Genomic DNA, 20,683 nt, shown 5'->3' with positions numbered 1-20,683 from the left:
AAAACGACGAACATCCCGCAAACAGAATTGGGGGTTTATAGTTTGAGTAGTATCAGGTTGGGGGTATTACAACCTAAAAATAGATCCTAGCTAATAAAAAATAGAAAGCTTTGTGGGATTTTAAAACACCCCTCTAAAACTGCAAACAAAAAAGCTCAAATTTCCATCTTCACTACTTGCTTTCATTCTTCAATTTCAAGGATATATTTATAACAATAAACAAATGAATGAATAGCGTGGATTCACAAATAAATTATCCACTATTCTCAACATTGTGGAAAAGAAGTGTGGATGAAAAGGTGAAAGGAAATGGATACAGATGATTTTAAAGAAGCATAATAAATGTATAGTTTCACAAACTGGAAGAGAGAGTCTTAGCACTCCTTCAGTTCAACTAAATAGCAAACCATACCATGCTCCTAACTGAACCCACAACATTTCAATTACAGCTAAAGTCATCAACATTTATTGAGACAATACCACAACTACTGCAAGAATTTTATATTCAAAGGGCTCTCAAACAGAACCATACGCAATGAGTTAGATTACAATAAATGCATTATTTATTTTGTTATCAGGGTCCATCAGAAGTAGCATAAAATCCAAAAGGAGCATGAAAATGTTCACAGCTGCATCTGATCAGCAACATTTAATATTTTCTATACCTTGTTCAAACTTTTTGCCAATTAAATTATCAATAACACACTTTGAGAAGTAGCACAGTAAGTTCAAAAGTGCAACGATCCAGAAACCAAGCCAAAGAATTGATGACAAAGTGATACCTAAGATCTTTGGGGATGTATTTGTTGGGCATATGATCTGCTTCTAAAGTCGGGGTGAGATCAGACCCACTAGCCCAAAGAAACAGTGCATGACTTGGAGTTTTGACTCCAGGCCAAATACCTCCATTTGCTTCCATTACAGCCAAGTCACGCTTCTTGCTTTCAATTGCTTCTTCTTGAAGCTGCTCGTAGGACTTTTTTTCGTGGCCCTTCAGAGGAACCCAGGGAGGTATACCTTTCATCGACTTGTGAATGAAAGCTGTTGCCGCAGCACCTAATCTAACTGCAGTGAGAATTACCAAATTATACAGCCGCAGATCATATATTATAGAGGTTGGGGTAGACTCCTATGATAGTTCACCAGCATTCTGAAAATGGTGGTAACCCATCCTCCACACAACTGTCACTAGTGTACGGCTATACAGACCATCAAAATTGTGAGACACTGTAGATGGGCCATATCTATAAAATCACACTGATCAAGAAATCCTAATGGCCATCAAATGTATAGTTAACAATAAAATAGTGAGATGTCCAAATTCAAAGGGCAAAATCAAATAGTTAGCGTTGGCTTCTCAGTGTAATTTTTTTGCTATGCTCCATTGACAGTGTGGCCAGCAACCCGGATGGTCCAAATTGCCAGACAACTATGGGATGTGATGGTTGAAGTAGGGCTGTCAATGAGTCAGGTTTGGGTTTGAGTCGGGTCCTATAGTACCCATAGCCAGGCTAACTGGGTTCAGGTCATACTGGGTCTGGGTCTAATTGTTGAATACCCAGACCCAAATCCAATCAGGTTCCGATACACATCAGGCACCCATCGGGTCCTGGATATAGATTTCAAGTTTGGTGTGGGAAAAATAAGATCATTTACATGGTAGGGCCCACCCAATGTATGGATTTGATCACACACACATGTGCCACTTTGACATGTTCAAGGTGTGTTAATGAACTCTCTTACATGCGTGGATTAGGAAATCTCATTTCGTTGCTAAAATCATCATTACAATATATATATATATAAAAAAAAATTGTACAATACAAAAAAAAAAAAAAAAAAAAAAAACCTGGACCTGACTTTAACCAGGTACATCACATGGGCCTGAGCCAAAACCAAACAGACCTAAGTCAGCCCAACCTTAACCAGGTCTATCACATGGACCCAACCAGAACCCAACTAGATCCAATTTTTAAGTGCGTCCAAAAGGTGACACCTGAACCTGACCTAATTCTTAACAGGTCCAAAAGATGGGACCTCGACCCATTAAATTCGAGTTGGGTCCATCGGGCACCCATGGGTCTGGGTACACATCAGCAGCCCTATGTTGAAGAAAAACCAACATCTCCAGAATGGTGGTAAACTATGATAGAAATCTAACCCATAGAGATTATATCACAGTGATCATCAACTGAGAACAGATGCAGGGAACAATGATGGAAAAAGATACACAAAACATCCCATATTACAAAAATCTGTTGTAGTATTTAACCAGAAGTGTGAAACAAATGAGGAAATCAGGAAACAACGAACATGAATATTTGAGAGGGTAAACAAGTTACAGGCAGTGTTCGAAATATCGGTATCGCATCCTTGAACTACAAATATGTATCGGTTATCGCACAGGATATATTGTTTGTATCGGTTAATTTATCGCACTTTTTGGAAAACATTGGGAAACATTGGGGAAATGGTTGAATTTTTCAGTGAAACTTCAAGGATTGTTAAAAAAGACCTTAATACACACTTTTAAATCATAACATCTCAAAAAAGAAGTGCACGTAATAGGTTTCCTTTGTATAGGGTCCTAAGCTATGCGTTGTCTGACTTAACTAATACAACTATATTCAAATTGAATGCATAACATTTATAATATATGTGATGATCATTTCATGAAACACTCACAAATACTTCAAAATTAGTCTCAATTGACAGCTGGTTGAAGGGAAATTTTGAAAAAAAAAATAGATATATTATTAATGTTTACTTAAAAAATGATTTTTATTTTCTGAAAATTGACTTGTACTTAACAAATCAGTAGATTGGCACTCATACATGCTGACCACCTACACTCAAATTTCAAAATTAGAGTGAATGTGATGATCATTTCATCAAATACTCCTAAATACTTTGAAATTAGTCTTAATTGATAGCTGGTTGAAGGAAATTTTCGAAAAAAAAAAAAAAAAACCATGGAGAACATGAAGAACCAATGGATATCAAAATCAAACCTCCATCTCCATGATTTTTCATGCAAAACATGAAGAACCAATGGGTTTATAACCATTTGACACCGATTTAACATAATTTCAACAAAAAAAATTGGATCGGAAACTGAAAATGCTCACAGATTGAACATGTAGGATATATCGGCACTCCTTATGTGTTTCGTATCACACGGGTGGGATACAAGATGTATCGTGGGATATATCAGCCGATATCGTCGATATTTAAAACATTGGTTACAGGCAGTGTTCGCAATATCGATATTATCGGCCGATATTATCGGTATTGCAATCCAGCGATACGAAACCCATCAGAAGATACCAAGAAATTTTTTTATTGTATGTAAATATCCAAAAAAATCAGAAAAAAAAGGGAGAGAGAGAGAGAGAGAGAGAGAGAGAGAGAGAGAGAGAAACTTACAACAATGTGGATTTCCATACCTGTAGAAGAGTTTGCACTGATCGGAAGCTGTATTTAGTCAGCCATTCGAATCGAAGTGCATTGTTCGTAGGGAATTGATTTCGGAAGTTTGTAGGGAATTGATTTCAGATGATAATGTGAAAAAAATGCGGAGAAATCCGAAGATTTGGGAGAGAAAGTAGGGTTTTAGGGGCTAAAACCCTCTCTGCTTCCAAATAGGGCTTCCGAGCCTTTTTTATCACGCAGTCGAATGTGGATTTCATGCAAATGATATTCGTGCATGAAGTACTTGCGTTGGGATGATAGGTGGGGCCCACTATGATGTTTGTGAGAAATCCGCCACGTCCATCTGTTTTGTAAGCTCATTTTAGGACATGCGACCGAAAATGAGGTGGATCCAAAACTTAAGTGGGCCACACGAGAGGAAACAGTAGGGATTCAATGACCATCATTAAAACATTTTCATGGCCACATAAGTTTAGTATTAGGATAAGCTTTTTATGTTTTCACGTCGTCCCAGTGGGAATGACCTCATAAACGGTTTAGATGGCACATAAACATCAAGGTGGATCCCAGGAAAGTTTCAATGGTAGGAAACTCTTTCCCAGTTTTCCCTCTCGTATGGATGGCCCACTTGAGTTTTGGATCCACCTCATTTTCAATCGCATCTCCTAAAATGAGCTCATAAAATGGATGGACAAAGTGGATTTCTCACAAACATCACAGTGGGGCCCACCTAGCATCCAAGCGCAAGAACTTCCTGCGAAAGCCTTTTGCAGGAAATCCACGTCCAATGCTGATTGAAAGCATTAGAGACAGACGGTCTTGTCAGAGGCTCTGTAGGGCCCACCATGATATATGTGTTTTATCCACACCGTCCATCCATTTTGATAGGTCATTTTAGGGTATAAGCCTAAAATGTAGTTAAATATAAGGCTCAAGTGGACCATATGACAAGAAGTTGTGGTGGCAATGATATCCATCATTGAAGCTTTCCTAAGGCCCATTGTGATGTTTATTTGTCATCGAATCTATTCATAAGGTCTAATAGACCTAGATGAAGGGAAAACATAAATATTAGCTTGATCCAAAAATTTTGTAGCCCCTAAAAAAATTTTAATGGTGGCCATTCAATGACCACTTTTTGGTGTGGTGCGGTCCCCTCATCTTTGGATTTGCCTCATTTTTCGGCCCATTCCCTAAAATAATATGCCAAAATGAATTGACGGTGTATATACACCATATTATGTTGAGGTGGCCCCACAGTCAGGGTCCCACCATACTACGTACATCCTTTAATGTGGTCAACTTGATCTCTGGATCTGCCCCCATTTTTTCTCAGGCTTTAAAATGATCCAAAAAAATGAATGGACGGCATGAATACAATGCATGGGGCCCACACAATCTGCCTCATATTTTGAGCTAAGACCTATCAAAAAGTAAAGATATCAAAGTCAAAGAGCGGATTAGGTGAGACCTAATACTCACCCAAGATGGTGCGGCCCTTAATGCGGGGCCCACCTTAATGTATGTATTATGTATCCATGTGGTTCATCCGTTTTTCCAAATCATTTTAGTGTATTTCCAAAAAACGAAGCACATCCAATTATCAAGTGGACCATACAAAAGGAAAAAGTTGTGATTGACTATTAATGGGCCACAAAAGTTCTGGATCAATCTAATATTTGTTTTTTCCTTTCATCCAAGCTTATGTGAACTTATCAATAGATTGGATGGTAAATAAACACTATGAAAACATTGAGGTGAGCCCTAAGAAGGTTTTAATGGCAGGGCCTTCAATCAATATTGTTTCCTATGGCATGGTCCACTTGATAATTGGATATGCTTCATTTTTTGGTATGGTGCCGTAAATTAAGGTGTCGAAACAGATGGACGGTGTGGATATACATGTCTTGATGCATTTATAAATGTTATGCAACATATTTGAATATAGTTGTTTTAGTTCAATTAGACCGCGAATAACTTAGGACCCTATACAAAGGAAACCTATTATGTCCACTTTTTTTGAGATTTTATGATTTAAAAGTGTGTATTAAGGTCATTTTTAATAATCCCTGAAGTTTCATTGAAAAATTCAAACATTTTCCCAATGTTTCCTAATGTTTCCCAAAAAGTGAGATAAATTACACGATAGAAACGATATATCCCGTGCGATAACCAATATATTTGTATCCCAAGGGTGTGATACATTGCGCGATACCAATATATTTCGAACACTGGTTACAGGTAACTATGGGTTGTATAACATGTGCACCATGCACGACGCCTATGGCACAAGATCCTGAAAACATTTCAATTGCCTGTCAGCCTCACCGCGAATGGGTCACAACCAAGAAATGGCACAAATTAGACAATCCTAGCTTTCTGACGGTGCAGTTTTTCCTCTGAATGTGGGTAAGTTCCCATACTCCCTCTCACCAGTCATCTGCAGCTCAACATTTCAAAAATAATGTTTTGATCAAAGAGATTTTGGGCCATGGCCCATCCATGATGCAGCTTAGTTGATTGAAGGATAGTTGTGGCACGGGTCTGACATGATAAGAAGCATCATGCACGGTGGCACAGGTTATGTTCCTCCTATATTAGCTCCTAAACTAGATGCTAAAGATGAGAGCAAATGAAACACAAAATACAGGTATCCACTTCAAGTCACACTGTTGAGATGTTAAGAGCAATCTACTTCAGAACAAAGTGGACCAGAGTGATAAACAGCAGCTACAGAAACAATTGCATAGATCCCAAGAACTAGAAGCCTCCTTGCATTTCTTTTTTCTTTCTTTTTTCTTTTTTCTGAGTGGAACAATACTTTTATTAGAACCACCCAAAATGGAGGAAAACAACAAAAAGGCTCATTGCATGTAACAAAGTTATTCATGAGTTGAAACTAAAAAGTCTTAGAAAAGTGAAGCATTTAAAAAACCTTCCCACGTGGCAATTGCTTGCTCCAAGCCATAAACCATCCCAATAGGTGCCCATTCATCCATGTCCTCGCCCCAGATAAATGTGTTTGTATCAATTATCCCAGCACCCCACGCAGTTTTAAGTGTTATTAGCTCCAATGGCCCCCTTGTACGACCCAGACGGTCCTTATAGTACCACCCGCCACTCCTCATGATAACTGTAGCATCAGACCCAAAAACAAAAATTTGTTAGGAAGGAAATACATAACAAAGAACACTAGAAAAGAAGCAACAAATAAGTACTATACATCCACAAGTCCTGAACAACAAAATGCATCTGGATAAGAAATAAGGGGAAACCAAGGGCTGAGGTAAATTCCGCATGCAGATTGTTTCAAATAGAGTTTACAAGGCCAAAATTTTAAGAGCATAATTTTGCAAGTATCAAATTTATACTCAAATATTTTACTTACATTCACAATTCAACAACTTCACATCCACGGCTGACCATAACATGAAGCATAGATACGGGCATAAAAGCAGCTTACATCATTCATTTTTTTCAACAAGAATTTGTGTATCTGATAGGTGACACAATGCATGCATGACAAACAGCATGCGCATGCACATGCACATGAACTCTATTGATATCTTTGCATTTTTAGTTCCAGTGGTGTAATCTGATATAAGGTTAGAGAAACTTGTTTATCCATCAACAACCTAAGTACTTGATCCCTGTATTCAAATAGCTAAGGTACGAAAAAGAACCAATGCCCATTTAAGCAAACAAAAATTTCTAGAATAAATAAACAGAGAGAACCTAGCATGTGACAAGGAGAAAAGGAGGAATACAACAGTTAAAAGTAGCATGACAGACAAAAATATACCAATTTAACCAACAATGAAGACACAGCAGAAAACCTGAAAAACCAATGAAGAAGAAGTTGAATCGGGAATGGTTCAATTAGGACCAGGTTACACAACAAAAACCATGTGAAGAATTAATCTCTTTACGTACTCATTCTGGAAGCCATGTTACAAAACCCCAAAACGAGAGCAAACAAAACTTAAGATGGCAATAGAATCTGGTGAAAATGAGCTACAGTGAGACCTGCAGAGCTACAAGAAGTTAGAGTGGAGAACTCGTGAAACACAGTTATGTGTTCATCTCTGATATGCCAAGGGGGATTATGACACAGGAGGTTGCAAATTTTTGTGAGGAGAGCAGGAAAGATTTTGAATGGTTTCATACCAGAGGCCAAAAGGACAGGTAAAACAATGGGTAAAAACCGGTCCCCAACTTGCTTGTTACAGGCCTAGGACTAGGAGGCCAAAGTAGAAGAGATAAAGGTTGAGGGGCAAGGTTGATAGGAGTTCATTGGTGGTCGCTGATCACATTCCCAACTCAGTGGAAGAGATTTAGATGGAGATAGGAGAGAGAACAACTGATAGAGGTAGCAGAGTGGTATGAAGAGCTCAGTTGGTCTTCCTTAAATCAGGTCCAGTGAGCTTGATCTCTAATCAAGCTTCAAAAAAAGAGGTGAATGGACAGGTTGAAAGAATTGGGAGGTGCTCGTCTCCACTTGGGATTAAAAAGTTGGGTTTATTCCTCAATCTAGATCCTTTTCCCATCAGACGATAAGATGATGAGAATACATTTCCTTCGTGGGATGACAACCTGAGACTACTGAGGGGAGGGGATCGATTCGTTGGAGACCATTTAAATTTCTTGCTCAATGGAACGGGAACCAAAGGATGTCTGTGAAGTGACCCCATCCCATGTTTGGTCATAAGAGACCTTGAAGGTGGTAGGGTTGTGCTTAGGATTAGTGGAGTTCGACTCGAGGTCACTGGTGAGAGAAGTGGTGATTATGCCCACTCAAAGGTAGTAGTCAGTTGGGATCAGAAGGAAATATGAAAAGCAATCAAGTTGAGCCTTGAGACTCTTAGGAGGTCGAGGATTGTAGTTTGCAATTGGGGGTTCATGTGACAATTTTTGGTATCATTTGGACATGACAAAGCTGTTCGGCGATGTGGAAAGGGGTCAAATAACAAACTTCCTCTAGCTTTGCTAAGAAGGTTAGGAGTAACGAGGGTGCACCACTGGTGTGCACGACTGGTAGGGTCCAATTCACAATTAGGTGGATAAGAACTAAGGAGGCTTCAAAATGGAGATACATAGGTTATCCAGTTGCAGTTAGAACACTTAATGAATGAGGTATATGCATGGAACCAGCTACGATGCAGGGGATTTTTCACTTTTTTAGTAGGGAAAGGTGATGTGTGACACCTGTCCCAAGATCATTTCTTTCCCTTGAAGGTCACTCATGACTAGAGCTGGGCATCGAGTCAAGTCGGACCGAGTAAGGGTTGACCCAACTCGATCCGATTTTGAAATAGGCCTGACCCGAACTTGACCCGACTCGGTACCGAGTCCAGCATGCTTGACCCAATCCGAGTCCAGGTCTAGCCTGGACTAATCCGGACCAAGTCCGACCCAGTCAAAAGTACCGAGTCGGGTCAAGTTGGCACCAAGTCGGATCGAGAGATGAGGGAGGGAGGGAGTTAGAGAGGAGGGCGGTGATGGTGGTGGGTGGAGGGAGGGAGTGGAGAGGAGAGAGGGAGAGAGGAGGGTGGTGATGGTGGTGGGTGGCTACTGGTCCTGAAAGAGGAGGAGGAGGAGGGAGGGAGGGAGAGAGAGTTTAGGATTGGATCGGGGTCGGGTGTAGCAGGTAGGGTTAGAGATACTTAGAAATTAGGGGTTTTTATTATATATATACCCGAATCCAAGTCGAGTCAGGTTTCGGTTTGAGTTTCGGGTCGAGTTACTGGGTAACTCGAACTTGACTTGGTTTGAGTTAGGATTGGGCGAAGCATACTCGGTTCAGAACGACTCACCCATTCGGTTTGGGTCGAGTCGGACGAGTCAAGTCAGGCGAGTCAAGTCGTCCCTTGCCCAGCTCTACTCATGACAAGGTGGACCTCTTGTATCACTAAGGAGGGAGTTAGGTACTGAGCATAAAAGACATTTTTCCTTCTAGATGAAGCGCTCTTAAACAAGGGACTAAGGATTGGGCCCATATGAATGATGTAGGGACCTGAGATGGATAGGGAAACTTTGACGAAGAAATGTAATAATTACCCTAGCAATTGTAAAGAAGAACAATGTTCAAACTTAAACCCAAAAACTCATCTGCATGAGCAGTCAGCATTTGGAAGCTAGGAGGAGCTCAGATGTCATGAAGAAACAGGCAATTGGTCCATCAGTGCACCCAAACCCTTGAGAGCAACAGTTATCAAATCTTGAAGAGGAGGTTTTTGGACAAAGTTGGAACCAATCATGGCAGTTTCGGCCCCCAGGTATGTCCTACTTTGAAACCAACATTTGATTGCCTGAAATACCAACCAAAGTAATCGAGCAATTGGGCTCAATCCTGCTGCTCAATGGTAGACATGGTTTGGGTTCGAGCCCAGCCTATAATAAATAAATAAAGTACTAACAATTGCATCTCTAATCAGAGGGGAAAAATACAAAGGATAATTGTCATAAGGCACAACTTTGTGGCAATTCATCTGCCAAACACACACATAGAAGAAGACCTATCGAGATTAATGCAGGCCCTGCTATGGATGGAGCACACTCAAATCACATTGGTGGATGATCCAAACTGTCCAACTTGCAGACATCAAATGGATGTTTAGAAAGACAATGGTGCGAGTTCCAAATTCCTAGGGCGAAACCAGGCTGTTCGGATTATCTGATGAGCAGGATTTTTTATGATTTTTTTTTTTTTTGAAAGGTCACGATTTATACATATAAAAGAAAAGGGATACAAACAAGAGAGCGAGAAGAGCTCGCCAAGAGAGCAATCTCAACTAGACTCCAAGAAACAGAAAATCACAATTGTTTAGGCCCACAACATACACCGCCAATTCAATCAGAAGTCTCTTGGCCTTACTAGCAATGGCCAAATCAGAAAATGAGGTATCCTTGAAGCATTTGCCGTTTCTTTCTTCCCACACAGCCCACCAAATGGTGACTAAAGCCATTCTCCACAAGCGCGTCTTGTGCTTGCCCAATCTAACCCCATGCCAAGCCTTGATGAGGAGAGACACCGAATTTGGGAAGCACCACTGAATATTGAAACGGAGAAGAAATTCTACCCAAATCCGAGAAATGAAGGGACACGAGAGAAGAAGGTGATTGACGGATTCTTCATTTTTCATGCAACAGAGGCACACGTTGACTAAAGGCATCCCCCTTTTCCTCAGATTATCAACCGTAAGGATTTTCTTGCTTCCAACCAACAAACCAAAGGAAGAGAATTTTGGAGGGACCGAATACCTCCAAATATGAAAGGGAGGGGAGGCATCATTTGGAGAAGAGACATGGTCGAGGAGAGAGTAAAAGGATTTAACTGTGAATTGCTTATCTTATCAAGCTTCCAAAATAATTTATCTTGTGAGAGGAGGTCGGGCGCACCACTATAGATGTGTTGGAGAAGCCCCACGTATTCTTCAATTTTCCAATCTTGAAGGTTTCTTCTGCAGGCAACATTCCACTCAATATTGCTAGCCGAAAGCTTGAAGCAACTTGCAATATTAATGGATGGGTCGGGGGCGAGGCTGAAAAGGGGCATCCCCCTTTTCCTCAGATTATTAACCATAAGGATTTTCTTGCTTCCAACCAACCAACCAAAGGAAGAGAATTTTGGAGGGACTGACTACCTCCAAATATGAAAGGGAGGGAAGGCATCATTTGGAGAAGAGACACGGTCGAGGAGAGAGTAAAAGGATTTAACTGTGAACTTGCTTGTCTTAGCAAGCTTCCAGAATAATTTATCTTGTGAGAGGGGGTCGGGCGCGCCACTATAGATGGAGAAGCCCCACATATTCTTCAATTTTCCAATCTTGAAGGTTTCTTCTGTAGGCGACATTCCACTCAATATTGCTAGCTGAAAGCTTGAAGCAACTTGCAACATTAATGGATGGGTCGGGGGCAAGGCTGAAAATATTTGGGAAGGCATCTTTCAGGGGGACATCGCCCACCCAAACATCCTCCCAAAACCGGATTTTGGCTCCATTGCATAGGACAAAGCCAATGCCTTTGAGAACTTCCTTTTTCAACGATATGATTCCCTTACAAATGGCGGAGGCCCAATAAGAAGAGGAGTCTTTGGACCACCATCCTCCAAAAGATGTGTCGTATTTGCCTTTGATGATTTTGTTCCAAAGAAAATCGTCTTCCGTCCCAAGTCTCCATATCCACTTCCCAAGAAGGGCCATGTTCATGGTCTTGAGATCCTTGACCCCCGCTCCACCTTCATGAAATTGCTTGTAAACCTGGGGCCACCGAACAAGATGAAATTTTCCTTCTCTCCGTTCCCATTCCAAAGAAAATCCCGTCTTAATTTTTCAAGCTTGGACAAGACAGAAGCTGGGCATTTGAAGAGGGACATAAAGTATAGGGGCAAGTTTGAGAGGGCAGCCTTAATGAGAGTGAGACAACCGCCTAAAGATAAATATTTGCATTTCCATCTAGCCAAGTAACCCTCGAACCTTTTGATGACCTTGTCCCAAAGAGATTTGGGAGGTAAACCCTTGCATAGCGGAAGACCGACAAAAGAAGTCGAAAGCAAAACCGAAAAGCATCCAAAAGAGGCAACGAAAGAGCTAACCTCCTCTTCTTTCATATTAACCCCAAACATTTTTTTATTTATCCATGTTCACCCTTAGACCCGACACCGCCTCGAAACATCAGATCGTAGTGCACAAGTTTTCTAATTTGGATGGGTCTGCTTCGCTAAACACAAGGGTATCGTCTACATACTGAATATGGGAGATCGGGAAGGGCAGACCTTTCACCTTGATACCACCTAAAATCCCAGCCTCCTGGCCCGTCTGAATCATTCTAAAAAGAGCCTCACCCACAATAAGGAAGGGGGACAGGGGATCGCCCTGACGAATACCACGAGAGCTCCCAAAGAAGCCGAACGGAGTCCTGTTAAAGAGAATGGAGAAATGGGCTGATCAAAGGCATTCACCTATCCACCCCCTCCACTTGATTCCAAAGCCCATCCGCCTCATCATGTATTGCAGGAATCGTCAATTGATGTGATCATAGGCCTTTTCAATGTCCAGCTTACAGAAGATGGTCTTCACTTTATCTTTGTAGGAGTCCAAGCATTCATTTGCAATAAGAGCGCAATCGATGATCTGTCTACCAGGGATGAACGCACTCTGATGGCCGGAAATGAGCTTTCCTATAACATTCTTCAACCTAGAAGCCAGAACTTTAGCTAATATTTTGTATGGGCTAGATTTTTTTATGGATAATCAAGCATTTTAGTAAAGAAATAAGCAGATGCAACAGACTAATCTCATAAAAGACAGAGCTACCCGCACCTGAAATATACATCAGATAACAATTGAAAGCAAATAGAAGCTACAGGCCCACTGCACCCACAGCAGGGCCACACTAACCATTAGCCCTAAGACCTTCCTTCTGAAGACTACTACTCCTAACCCCTTATTCATACAAGCAATCCGGCTCCCCATTAGTGATGCAATCGCCCCACATCCCATAGGTGTGCACAAGAAAAGGCCCATTTTCCTTTTTTAGCTTGTTCCAAATTCCCTTTCTTATATATTCCTATGTTAGGAAAATATATTTTTTTCTAGGAAATAAGAATTATTAGATTTCTTGCTTAAATGCTTTCCTATTTTAGAATCCCCTATGCCAAGAGATTAATATTGTTAGATTTTCTGGCTCAGGGGTTCTCTTATTTTGGAGATCTTGGCTAGCAAGGGATCCTATTTTTAGACTTCGTAAATTATATTAGAGATTGTCCCAAAGAGGAATCTCGTAAGCAGACCCTATGGAATAAAACACAATTGAATGATATTTTATTTGAGCAAGTTCTCTTGTTTCTACACGGTAGTATGTTGGATAGGGGGAAGTAGTGGTCTCTAGTATAAGATTAGAGGATTGTTGAACCTGCTCACAATCATTGCATCTTTTCTCTTTTGTGATTCAAACTTTAGTCCGATACATTGAATTGTATTTCAAAGTTTCTTCCTTGATCTAATTGCATTATTTTTTTTATATCAAAGCAAGTTCATTTTTGTCCCAATATTCATCCCAAACCTACCCTCAATTCCCTAAACCAACCTATTAATTAAGCCCTTCCACCGCAAATCATATAAAATCTCCATCTCACCTAAACCATCACCCTATCTTTATCCCAAATTCCACTAGCAAAAAGCCCATACCCTACCACACACCCAACCTTCCCAAAACATTTTCCATTCTAAACTGTCACACCCTAATATCCGGGTACAAAGTGTGCACCCTCAAACCCAAGTTTCGGTTTGTAACCCGTACACAAAGTGTACTAGCTTCATCTATTGATCAGTTTATCAGATGTGAGAATTACGTTTATTCTAAGTTTCACCTAAGTTCGTCGAATTCCAATCAAGCATACATAACACTTAGTACCAATCAACCATGCATATATAAATCTTCACAAGCTTTCAAATAACGTAAATCCCAAACACCATTCATTTGTTATAGCATCTTAATATAAACATGTTTATTCCAGGCTCACAATGTCTCAATCAAATAAATCTAAACAATTACTTAAAATCTCATAATCAATGCCAATATGCAGCATACGCCAATCAAACTATCTTAGCAAATAAATACGCTATTCAGGAATAGTCTAATGCTGCAAATTCGCTTTCAAACAAGTATGACCACGTTTTACGTGGGTCGTGTTCAGGTTTAGTGATCCATTCTAGTTCCTGCACCACATCATCTGCTAACGGCTCATCTGTACGGTTTTTCCATTAATAAAAAGGTATGTTGGCCAAGCTTACTAAAATAATCCAGCATGGCTCATAATCATAGCAATTATAATAGTACGAAGCACTGAATGCAAAAATGTATGCACATGATATGTGAATGTGCCAGATGGGTGATCGTCCATCTACTTAGGTTGGAGATCGTCAACCCGCATCCACCCGTTGGGTAGGCTTCCACCTTTCGGTAGGCATGGGCATGGCCCGCATCTGGTAATGCTCTACCATGATCAACATTTCTTCCAGGAAAGGTCCCCAAGATCGACCATGTATTATGTGAATGCAATGAATGATGTATAAATTTATCATTTTCATAGTTGTTCATATGCACTTGTTTAAATCAAAATGTAAGTATGTGATTTCAAATCATATTTCCAGAATTTAAATATGAGAATATAAATCAACATGTGGCAGAGTTTTATACATATCATCATTAGTCAAAATAATCCTTTAAACTGATAATACATCAGTCAAACCATACATAAATAAATCAACAAATCAACCATTCCCATTTTAATTTCTACGAACATGAGACACGTTGCGTTACTCACCTGAGTCTACTAGTGTAGAATTCACAAGGTAATCAGGCTGGTTTGAATTCAGAAATCATATCGATTATATCCACAAAATTGTTATTCATCCGATTATATTACACGATGAGGCCCACATTAACATCCTACGTGGCCAAACCCTAAATAACCAAATAATTGAAATTTTCATATATAATATGGTCATAAAATTCAATTATCAAAATTCAGATTTTTTTTAAATTCTGTTCAGACAGTTATCAAATGATGTCATCGAATCGAGAAAATACACTCTAAGGTACATAGATCGTTGGACGAAATTTAACACTTCAATCGATTGATCAAAGATCGATCGATGGTACTCAAATTAACTCACTTAAAATATATATAAAAAATTGGGAATTTTCTTTGGTTAGGGGTCTTGGGTCAATTTAACTGATTTAGACATATCTACACCCATCATTGCTCACTCATTGGTCAAACACCAAAGAAGACCCATTGATTTGCTAATCTGAACCATTCATATGTTTATTTATATCTAGATTTTGAAATTGAATAACAAATAATTAATCGGAGTGGCCCAGTGGATGATTGGATCATTTAGATTCTTGAAGTCATGGCATATTTTGCCTCTACACATTGGATGAATGGTGTAAAAATAACCACACATACACCGATGGCCCATCTCAACCTTCTACGTCAAGCGATACCAACACTAGCGCAAAAAATCTGAGTTTTCCTTATTAAACACTTCCAAATCTCTCTCTCTCTCTCTCTCTCTCTCTCTCTCTCTCTCTCTCTCTCTCTCTCTCTCTCTGTTGTACGTAGAGTGTCCTTTGGTTAATATTTGAATTGGAGTATAACTCCTCTTATGACACCTTCCTTAAACGGAAAGGCTCATTAGGAGGTTGAGAGAAAAAGGGAGAGGGATTAGGGATTAAGATAAGAGAGGAGATTAGGATTATATTTGGATAAGAGAGAGAGAGAGAGAGAGAGAGAGAGAGAGAGAGAGATGATATGTGTGTGTGTGTGTCAGAGTAGATACTTTGGGAGGATGGGTTACTATTCTTGAAAAGGCAAGAAAGGGAATCATTCCAAACAGCCACAAATCTATGCATGACCTTTAAGGGAGACTTGGAATCCAAGAATATTGACTCAAGGCATCTTGGTTGAAATGGTGATTTCCACGAGGAAGAGTGTGAGCCTAGCAATGGGATCCAACAACATCCTTACGTGCAACGGGGAATAAAATGAATGAACGACCTCTGATGGGACTATCTAAATAGTCCTAAAGGAGGGCAGAATGTTGGCATTGGGGATCCTACTAAGGCATGTCGAGACTCGAGATTGAGATTCCATATTATGATGGTAATCTGGATCCTAAGGTGTTCAATAATTGGCTAAAGTCAATGGAGCAACATTTTCATTGGTATAAAATGGAAGAAGCCATCGAGCTAAGTTTTATTGCCCTGAAACTTAAGGATGCGGCTTAAGACTTGTAGTACGCTATTGAAGAAGACGCGCGACAATGTGACTTTCCTCCTCTAAGCAATTGGGAGGAAATGAGGACGTGATTGAAGTAAAGGTTTATGTCGTTGGATTATGAGACGATTTCTTTCCAAGAGCTCCTCACATTAAGGCAAGGCAATCGAACTGTAGAGGAATACACGCAACATTATTATGACTTATTCATTGTCGCCTAACAGAGACTAGAAAGCGATAAGTGGTGCATTATTGCAATGGACTGCAATTCAATATTTAAAGAGACTTATGAGTCTACAACCATTCGTCTTTATAGTGTAAACGAAGCTTATTAAATAGCCCAAAAAGTGCAAGAGTAGAAATTGGTGACAAGACACAATAGCCCTCATGTAAGGGGATATATATCCACCAGTCCTACTATTAGTGGCCCCACATTACATCTACAACCAGTCATGTCCAATGGTAACTTTCCTTGGGATTTACAAAATTGGCCAAAACTCTACCTCCAATCCTTTTTTTTCCCGAAGAGGTGACATTGATAAAGGAAAAGTTTGTTACAACAACTTAGGGGAGGTCAACCAACGCATGCTTCAAGGGACGCGGGAGGAGAATTTGTGGGAACATAAGAAGAATACTGGCGCATTACAGGAAGATATTAAAAAAGAATTCAAGGAACTCAAAGAGGTGGTGAGAGCTTGCTTTAAAGCCCTTGATTGAACAGGAAAAGCACTATGGGCTTCAATCTATTTTGTCTGGAGTTCTTAGGGATGACGTGGTTGAAGATAGTGTAGCAACCCAAGAGGAATCCTTCTTTGGATTGGTTGATGGATCCATGGATGGAGATGGATTAGCAATCAGACCGAAGGAAATTCAAGTCAAACCAAAAGAATTGCTAATGGATGACCCAATTGAAGAGATTGAAATTTTAACAGTTATGAATGATCCAATGGACAAAGATAGATAGTGCTAAACTCTATAGAGGTCAACACAATAGCACCATCTCAACACCAATCAAGGCATGTAGATCGGAGGCCAACTGTGACCAAAGGGCCATGACCAACATCTAGAACATGGAGGACCAACAAGAAGCAAAAGAAAAGATGGCATGTATTTCAACCTCATATTATGAACAAGCTCCCGTCAAGCGTGTAGGTCTTCACCATCAACTATTAACGAAGCCAAAGAAGATGCATTACAAACACGGATCTTCACAAGAGATTAAGACTACCCATTTAAACTCCATGGCGAGTTTTTTTCGAAGCTAGGTAGAATTGATGCTACCGAATGGCCATGCAAGATTTTAAGAAACCAACAATTTGAATTGTCTTGATTGATGGTCTTGACCAAATTTGTGGTCTAATAATTGATCTGATCGAATCAACAGTTAGATTACATTGTGGGGCTGAGTCAATTAATGGATGATCATTATATTTCTAGGATTTATTTGTTTCAGTTAGTTACTAGAGTTTGATTAAGTATTTAATAATTTCCCCCTTTTGTATTTTCAGCACTTTTTTATACCACATTTGGGGCACCAAATGATGTCCAGATAATACAAAATTGGTCCTGTTTGATAGCTCATTGAGTTCTCTTTCATAAGAGCCCAAGATCACACAATTCTAACTCCATTTGAGTGAGTGATGGCCCATTTATATAAGGCCAATATGGTAATGACGGGATTCAAGGGCATATTGGTCGTTTTCTGTTATTAGGGCTTATCTACTTGGTTTAAGTCTATATAAAGCTATATTATGGAGGTGTAATGTATTATTATGATGATTTGAATATAACTTCTTTGATTTATTGTTTCTTTATTCAGTAAAAGATTTGAAAAGGGTGTTTTTTCGCAGTCTCTAGCATTCAGCTAGAGGATTATTGGGTTCTTTACCACAATCTCTTTCTTCTTTTCTTTTATATATTTGTGTCCCCTTTTGCGGTTTGCATTAGCATCCCCTTGTACATTGTTTCCAATCGTGTGACCCACCTGAATCACGAACCAGCTTAATTTTTTGGCATCAGGCCTAACATGGGCTGATGGATTTCACATAAACATCAAGGTGAAGCCCACCCAAACACCCCTCACTTTTGCTCGCACGTAAGTCTCATGCAGCACAGCTTGCAGGTAAGTCTCATGCAGAACAGCTCGCAGGAAACTGGCATATATATAGATTCCCGGCATCTATATGCCCTGGACCGGCATGTACAAACATTTGTGTGTGCGTGCCCTGGACCCATGCATGCATGCACACATGTGTGTTTGTGTGTGTGTATTGTATGTGTGTGCAGATATACAGAGCTACACATATACACTGTAATTCTCGTCGAGGAGACTCACAGTCATAGTACCGCTTCTCAAGCCGCTTATACCCAATCGCCTGTGCGACGTCAATGGGCCGCCCCGGTGGGTACGACCGCTGCCGGAACCCCCACAGCCCAAAGAAAAACTGCCTCGCAAAATCCCAGAACTTATCATCCGACTCCTCCTTCGTTTTTATCGCCTTCCTCGGCATGGGCCGGCCATCAGGCCCCACCACATGCGGCAGCGACTTCCACAGCTTCCGGTCCTCTCTCCGGTACGGCTCCTCGTTCTCCTTCAGTTCCATCTCATTAATCTTGTCAGCAATATCCTCAGCCCGCCGCAAAAACTGTACAACTGGGTTTTTCGAGAACTCCTCCCACCAGCGCTTGTTCTCTTCAACCTCGGCAGCCGTCGGATTGTCCTTTTTCTCGAAGACCGGATCGTCGGCTAGGATCTTCTCGACTTCGGGGGTGTGACGATAGTCCGGGAAATTGTCGCACTCCCACAAGTACTGATCGAGCATGCGCTTGTATTTATCCGAGTGCTTTTTGGGGGGCTTTTCGGGGGGCTTTTGGAAGAGGTTTCCGACACCAATGGAAGCGAATTTCAGGGGTTGGGCGGTTTTTGGTAAATGGGTTTTTTGGGACGGGTTGAAATGGAAAAGAGGAAGGGGATTAGAGGGCTTCTGGAACCAGTTTTCACCCATCCAGCTAAGGTTTATGGAGGACATTTCGATCGGATTTTTAGGGTTTAGAGAGAGAGAGGGATGGCGAGGGCGAGGGCGAGGGCGGGGGCGGGTCTGGGGTTTTGGAATGAAAGAAAACGGTCGGAAATGGTGCGGAGAGAGTGAGAGTAGATAGGGAAGTTGACTGCGTACTGAGAAACTCAGTACGCACTAGCGTACAGAGTAAACTCTGTGGGCCACCGTGATGTATCTCTCTTATCTACCCCGTCCATCCGTTTTACCAGCTCCTTTTAGGGGTCGTTTGGGTGCCTGTAATTTTCTTTTCAGTTGTAAACACATTACACCTTGAAAGTTTACATACTATTCCATTTGATTAAATTATGTGTTTAGTTAGCCAGTAGTATTTACAATGAATAAAGTATTTATAGCATTGGTTGGATGTACATATACATACACATGTGGTAAGTATATATTAATTATTGTGTTTTAACATGTATGATGACTTTTTTGCTATAAAATCTTTACCTATAATGGAAAACACGATTATTTATAAAATTTTATATTACAACTAAAGTTTATAATACGCTTACAACTTATAAAGATTTTATAGCAAATACATGCTTCCAAACAGTTTTGTAATCAGGTTACCTATAATCCTTTGACAACTAAAAATACTTTACATGCATCCGTCCCCTTAAGGCATGAGTATAAAATTGGAGTATATTAAAAACTAAGTTAACCGCACCATCAGAAAATGTGAAGTGGATTCCTACAATTGAAAACTTTTCCGATCCGTAAAAGTTTAGGATCAAGTTGATATTTGTGTTTAACCTTCGTCTATGTATTTGGATGACAAATAAATATGTGTAAGTACAAGGAGGGTTTCTTTTTTTGAATGCCTTATGAACCGTTTGGATGAGAAATAAATATTTGTGTGAGTCATGGAAGAGGATACCATTATCCCTATTCTTTCTAAATGGAGGCCATGGATAAGGCGGATACAGTTACAGTGGGGCTCATATAGTTTACTGAAGCACAATCAGTTAGTTAATAAGCAATCCACTTCCCTACCCACTCTATCTAGCTGATGTGTTGAGTCACCAAGTTCTATGGGTCCTATCACGTGGTATAAGTTATATCCAAACTGTCCGTCTACTTGGTAAGCTCATCACAAAGCCTGAGCTGAAAAATAAGATAAATCCGAAAATCAAGTGGACCACACTGTAAAAAGCAGAGGGGATTTGAATGCCCACCATTGAAACCCTTTTGAGGTCACAAAAAGTTTGGATCAATGAGATATTTATTTTTTCTCTTCATCCCAGTCTGTGTGACCTTATAAACAAATTGGATGGAAAATAAATGTTATGATAGACCCTACGGATGTTTTAATGCTGAGAATCATTGTCTACACTGCTATTTGTGGCGTGGTCCACATTAACCTTGGATATTACTTATTTTTGGGATCAACATATAAAATGATCTC

The 20,683-nt window shown here is 40.2% G+C and overlaps 1 protein-coding gene across 1 annotated transcript in view; it reads right to left on the bottom strand.

Moving 5' to 3' along the window:
* Positions 1-19,354, bottom strand: part of LOC131223654 (protein TIC 56, chloroplastic) — a 40,996-nt gene extending 21,642 nt beyond the window's left edge. Inside the window, exons 1-3 of the mRNA XM_058219106.1 lie at positions 18,552-19,354; positions 6,368-6,565; positions 783-1,065 (exon numbers count right to left, since the gene is read on the bottom strand). Of these exons, the coding sequence (XP_058075089.1) occupies positions 783-1,065; positions 6,368-6,565; positions 18,552-19,245 (1,175 nt within the window). The 5' untranslated portion in view covers positions 19,246-19,354. The remainder of the gene's footprint in view (positions 1-782; positions 1,066-6,367; positions 6,566-18,551) is intronic.
* Positions 19,355-20,683: the final 1,329 nt, after the last annotated feature.

Source organism: Magnolia sinica, chromosome 13, assembly GCF_029962835.1.
Source record: "Magnolia sinica isolate HGM2019 chromosome 13, MsV1, whole genome shotgun sequence".
Classification (NCBI taxonomy): domain Eukaryota; kingdom Viridiplantae; phylum Streptophyta; class Magnoliopsida; order Magnoliales; family Magnoliaceae; genus Magnolia; species Magnolia sinica.
This window is presented reverse-complemented; position numbering and strand designations above follow the sequence as displayed.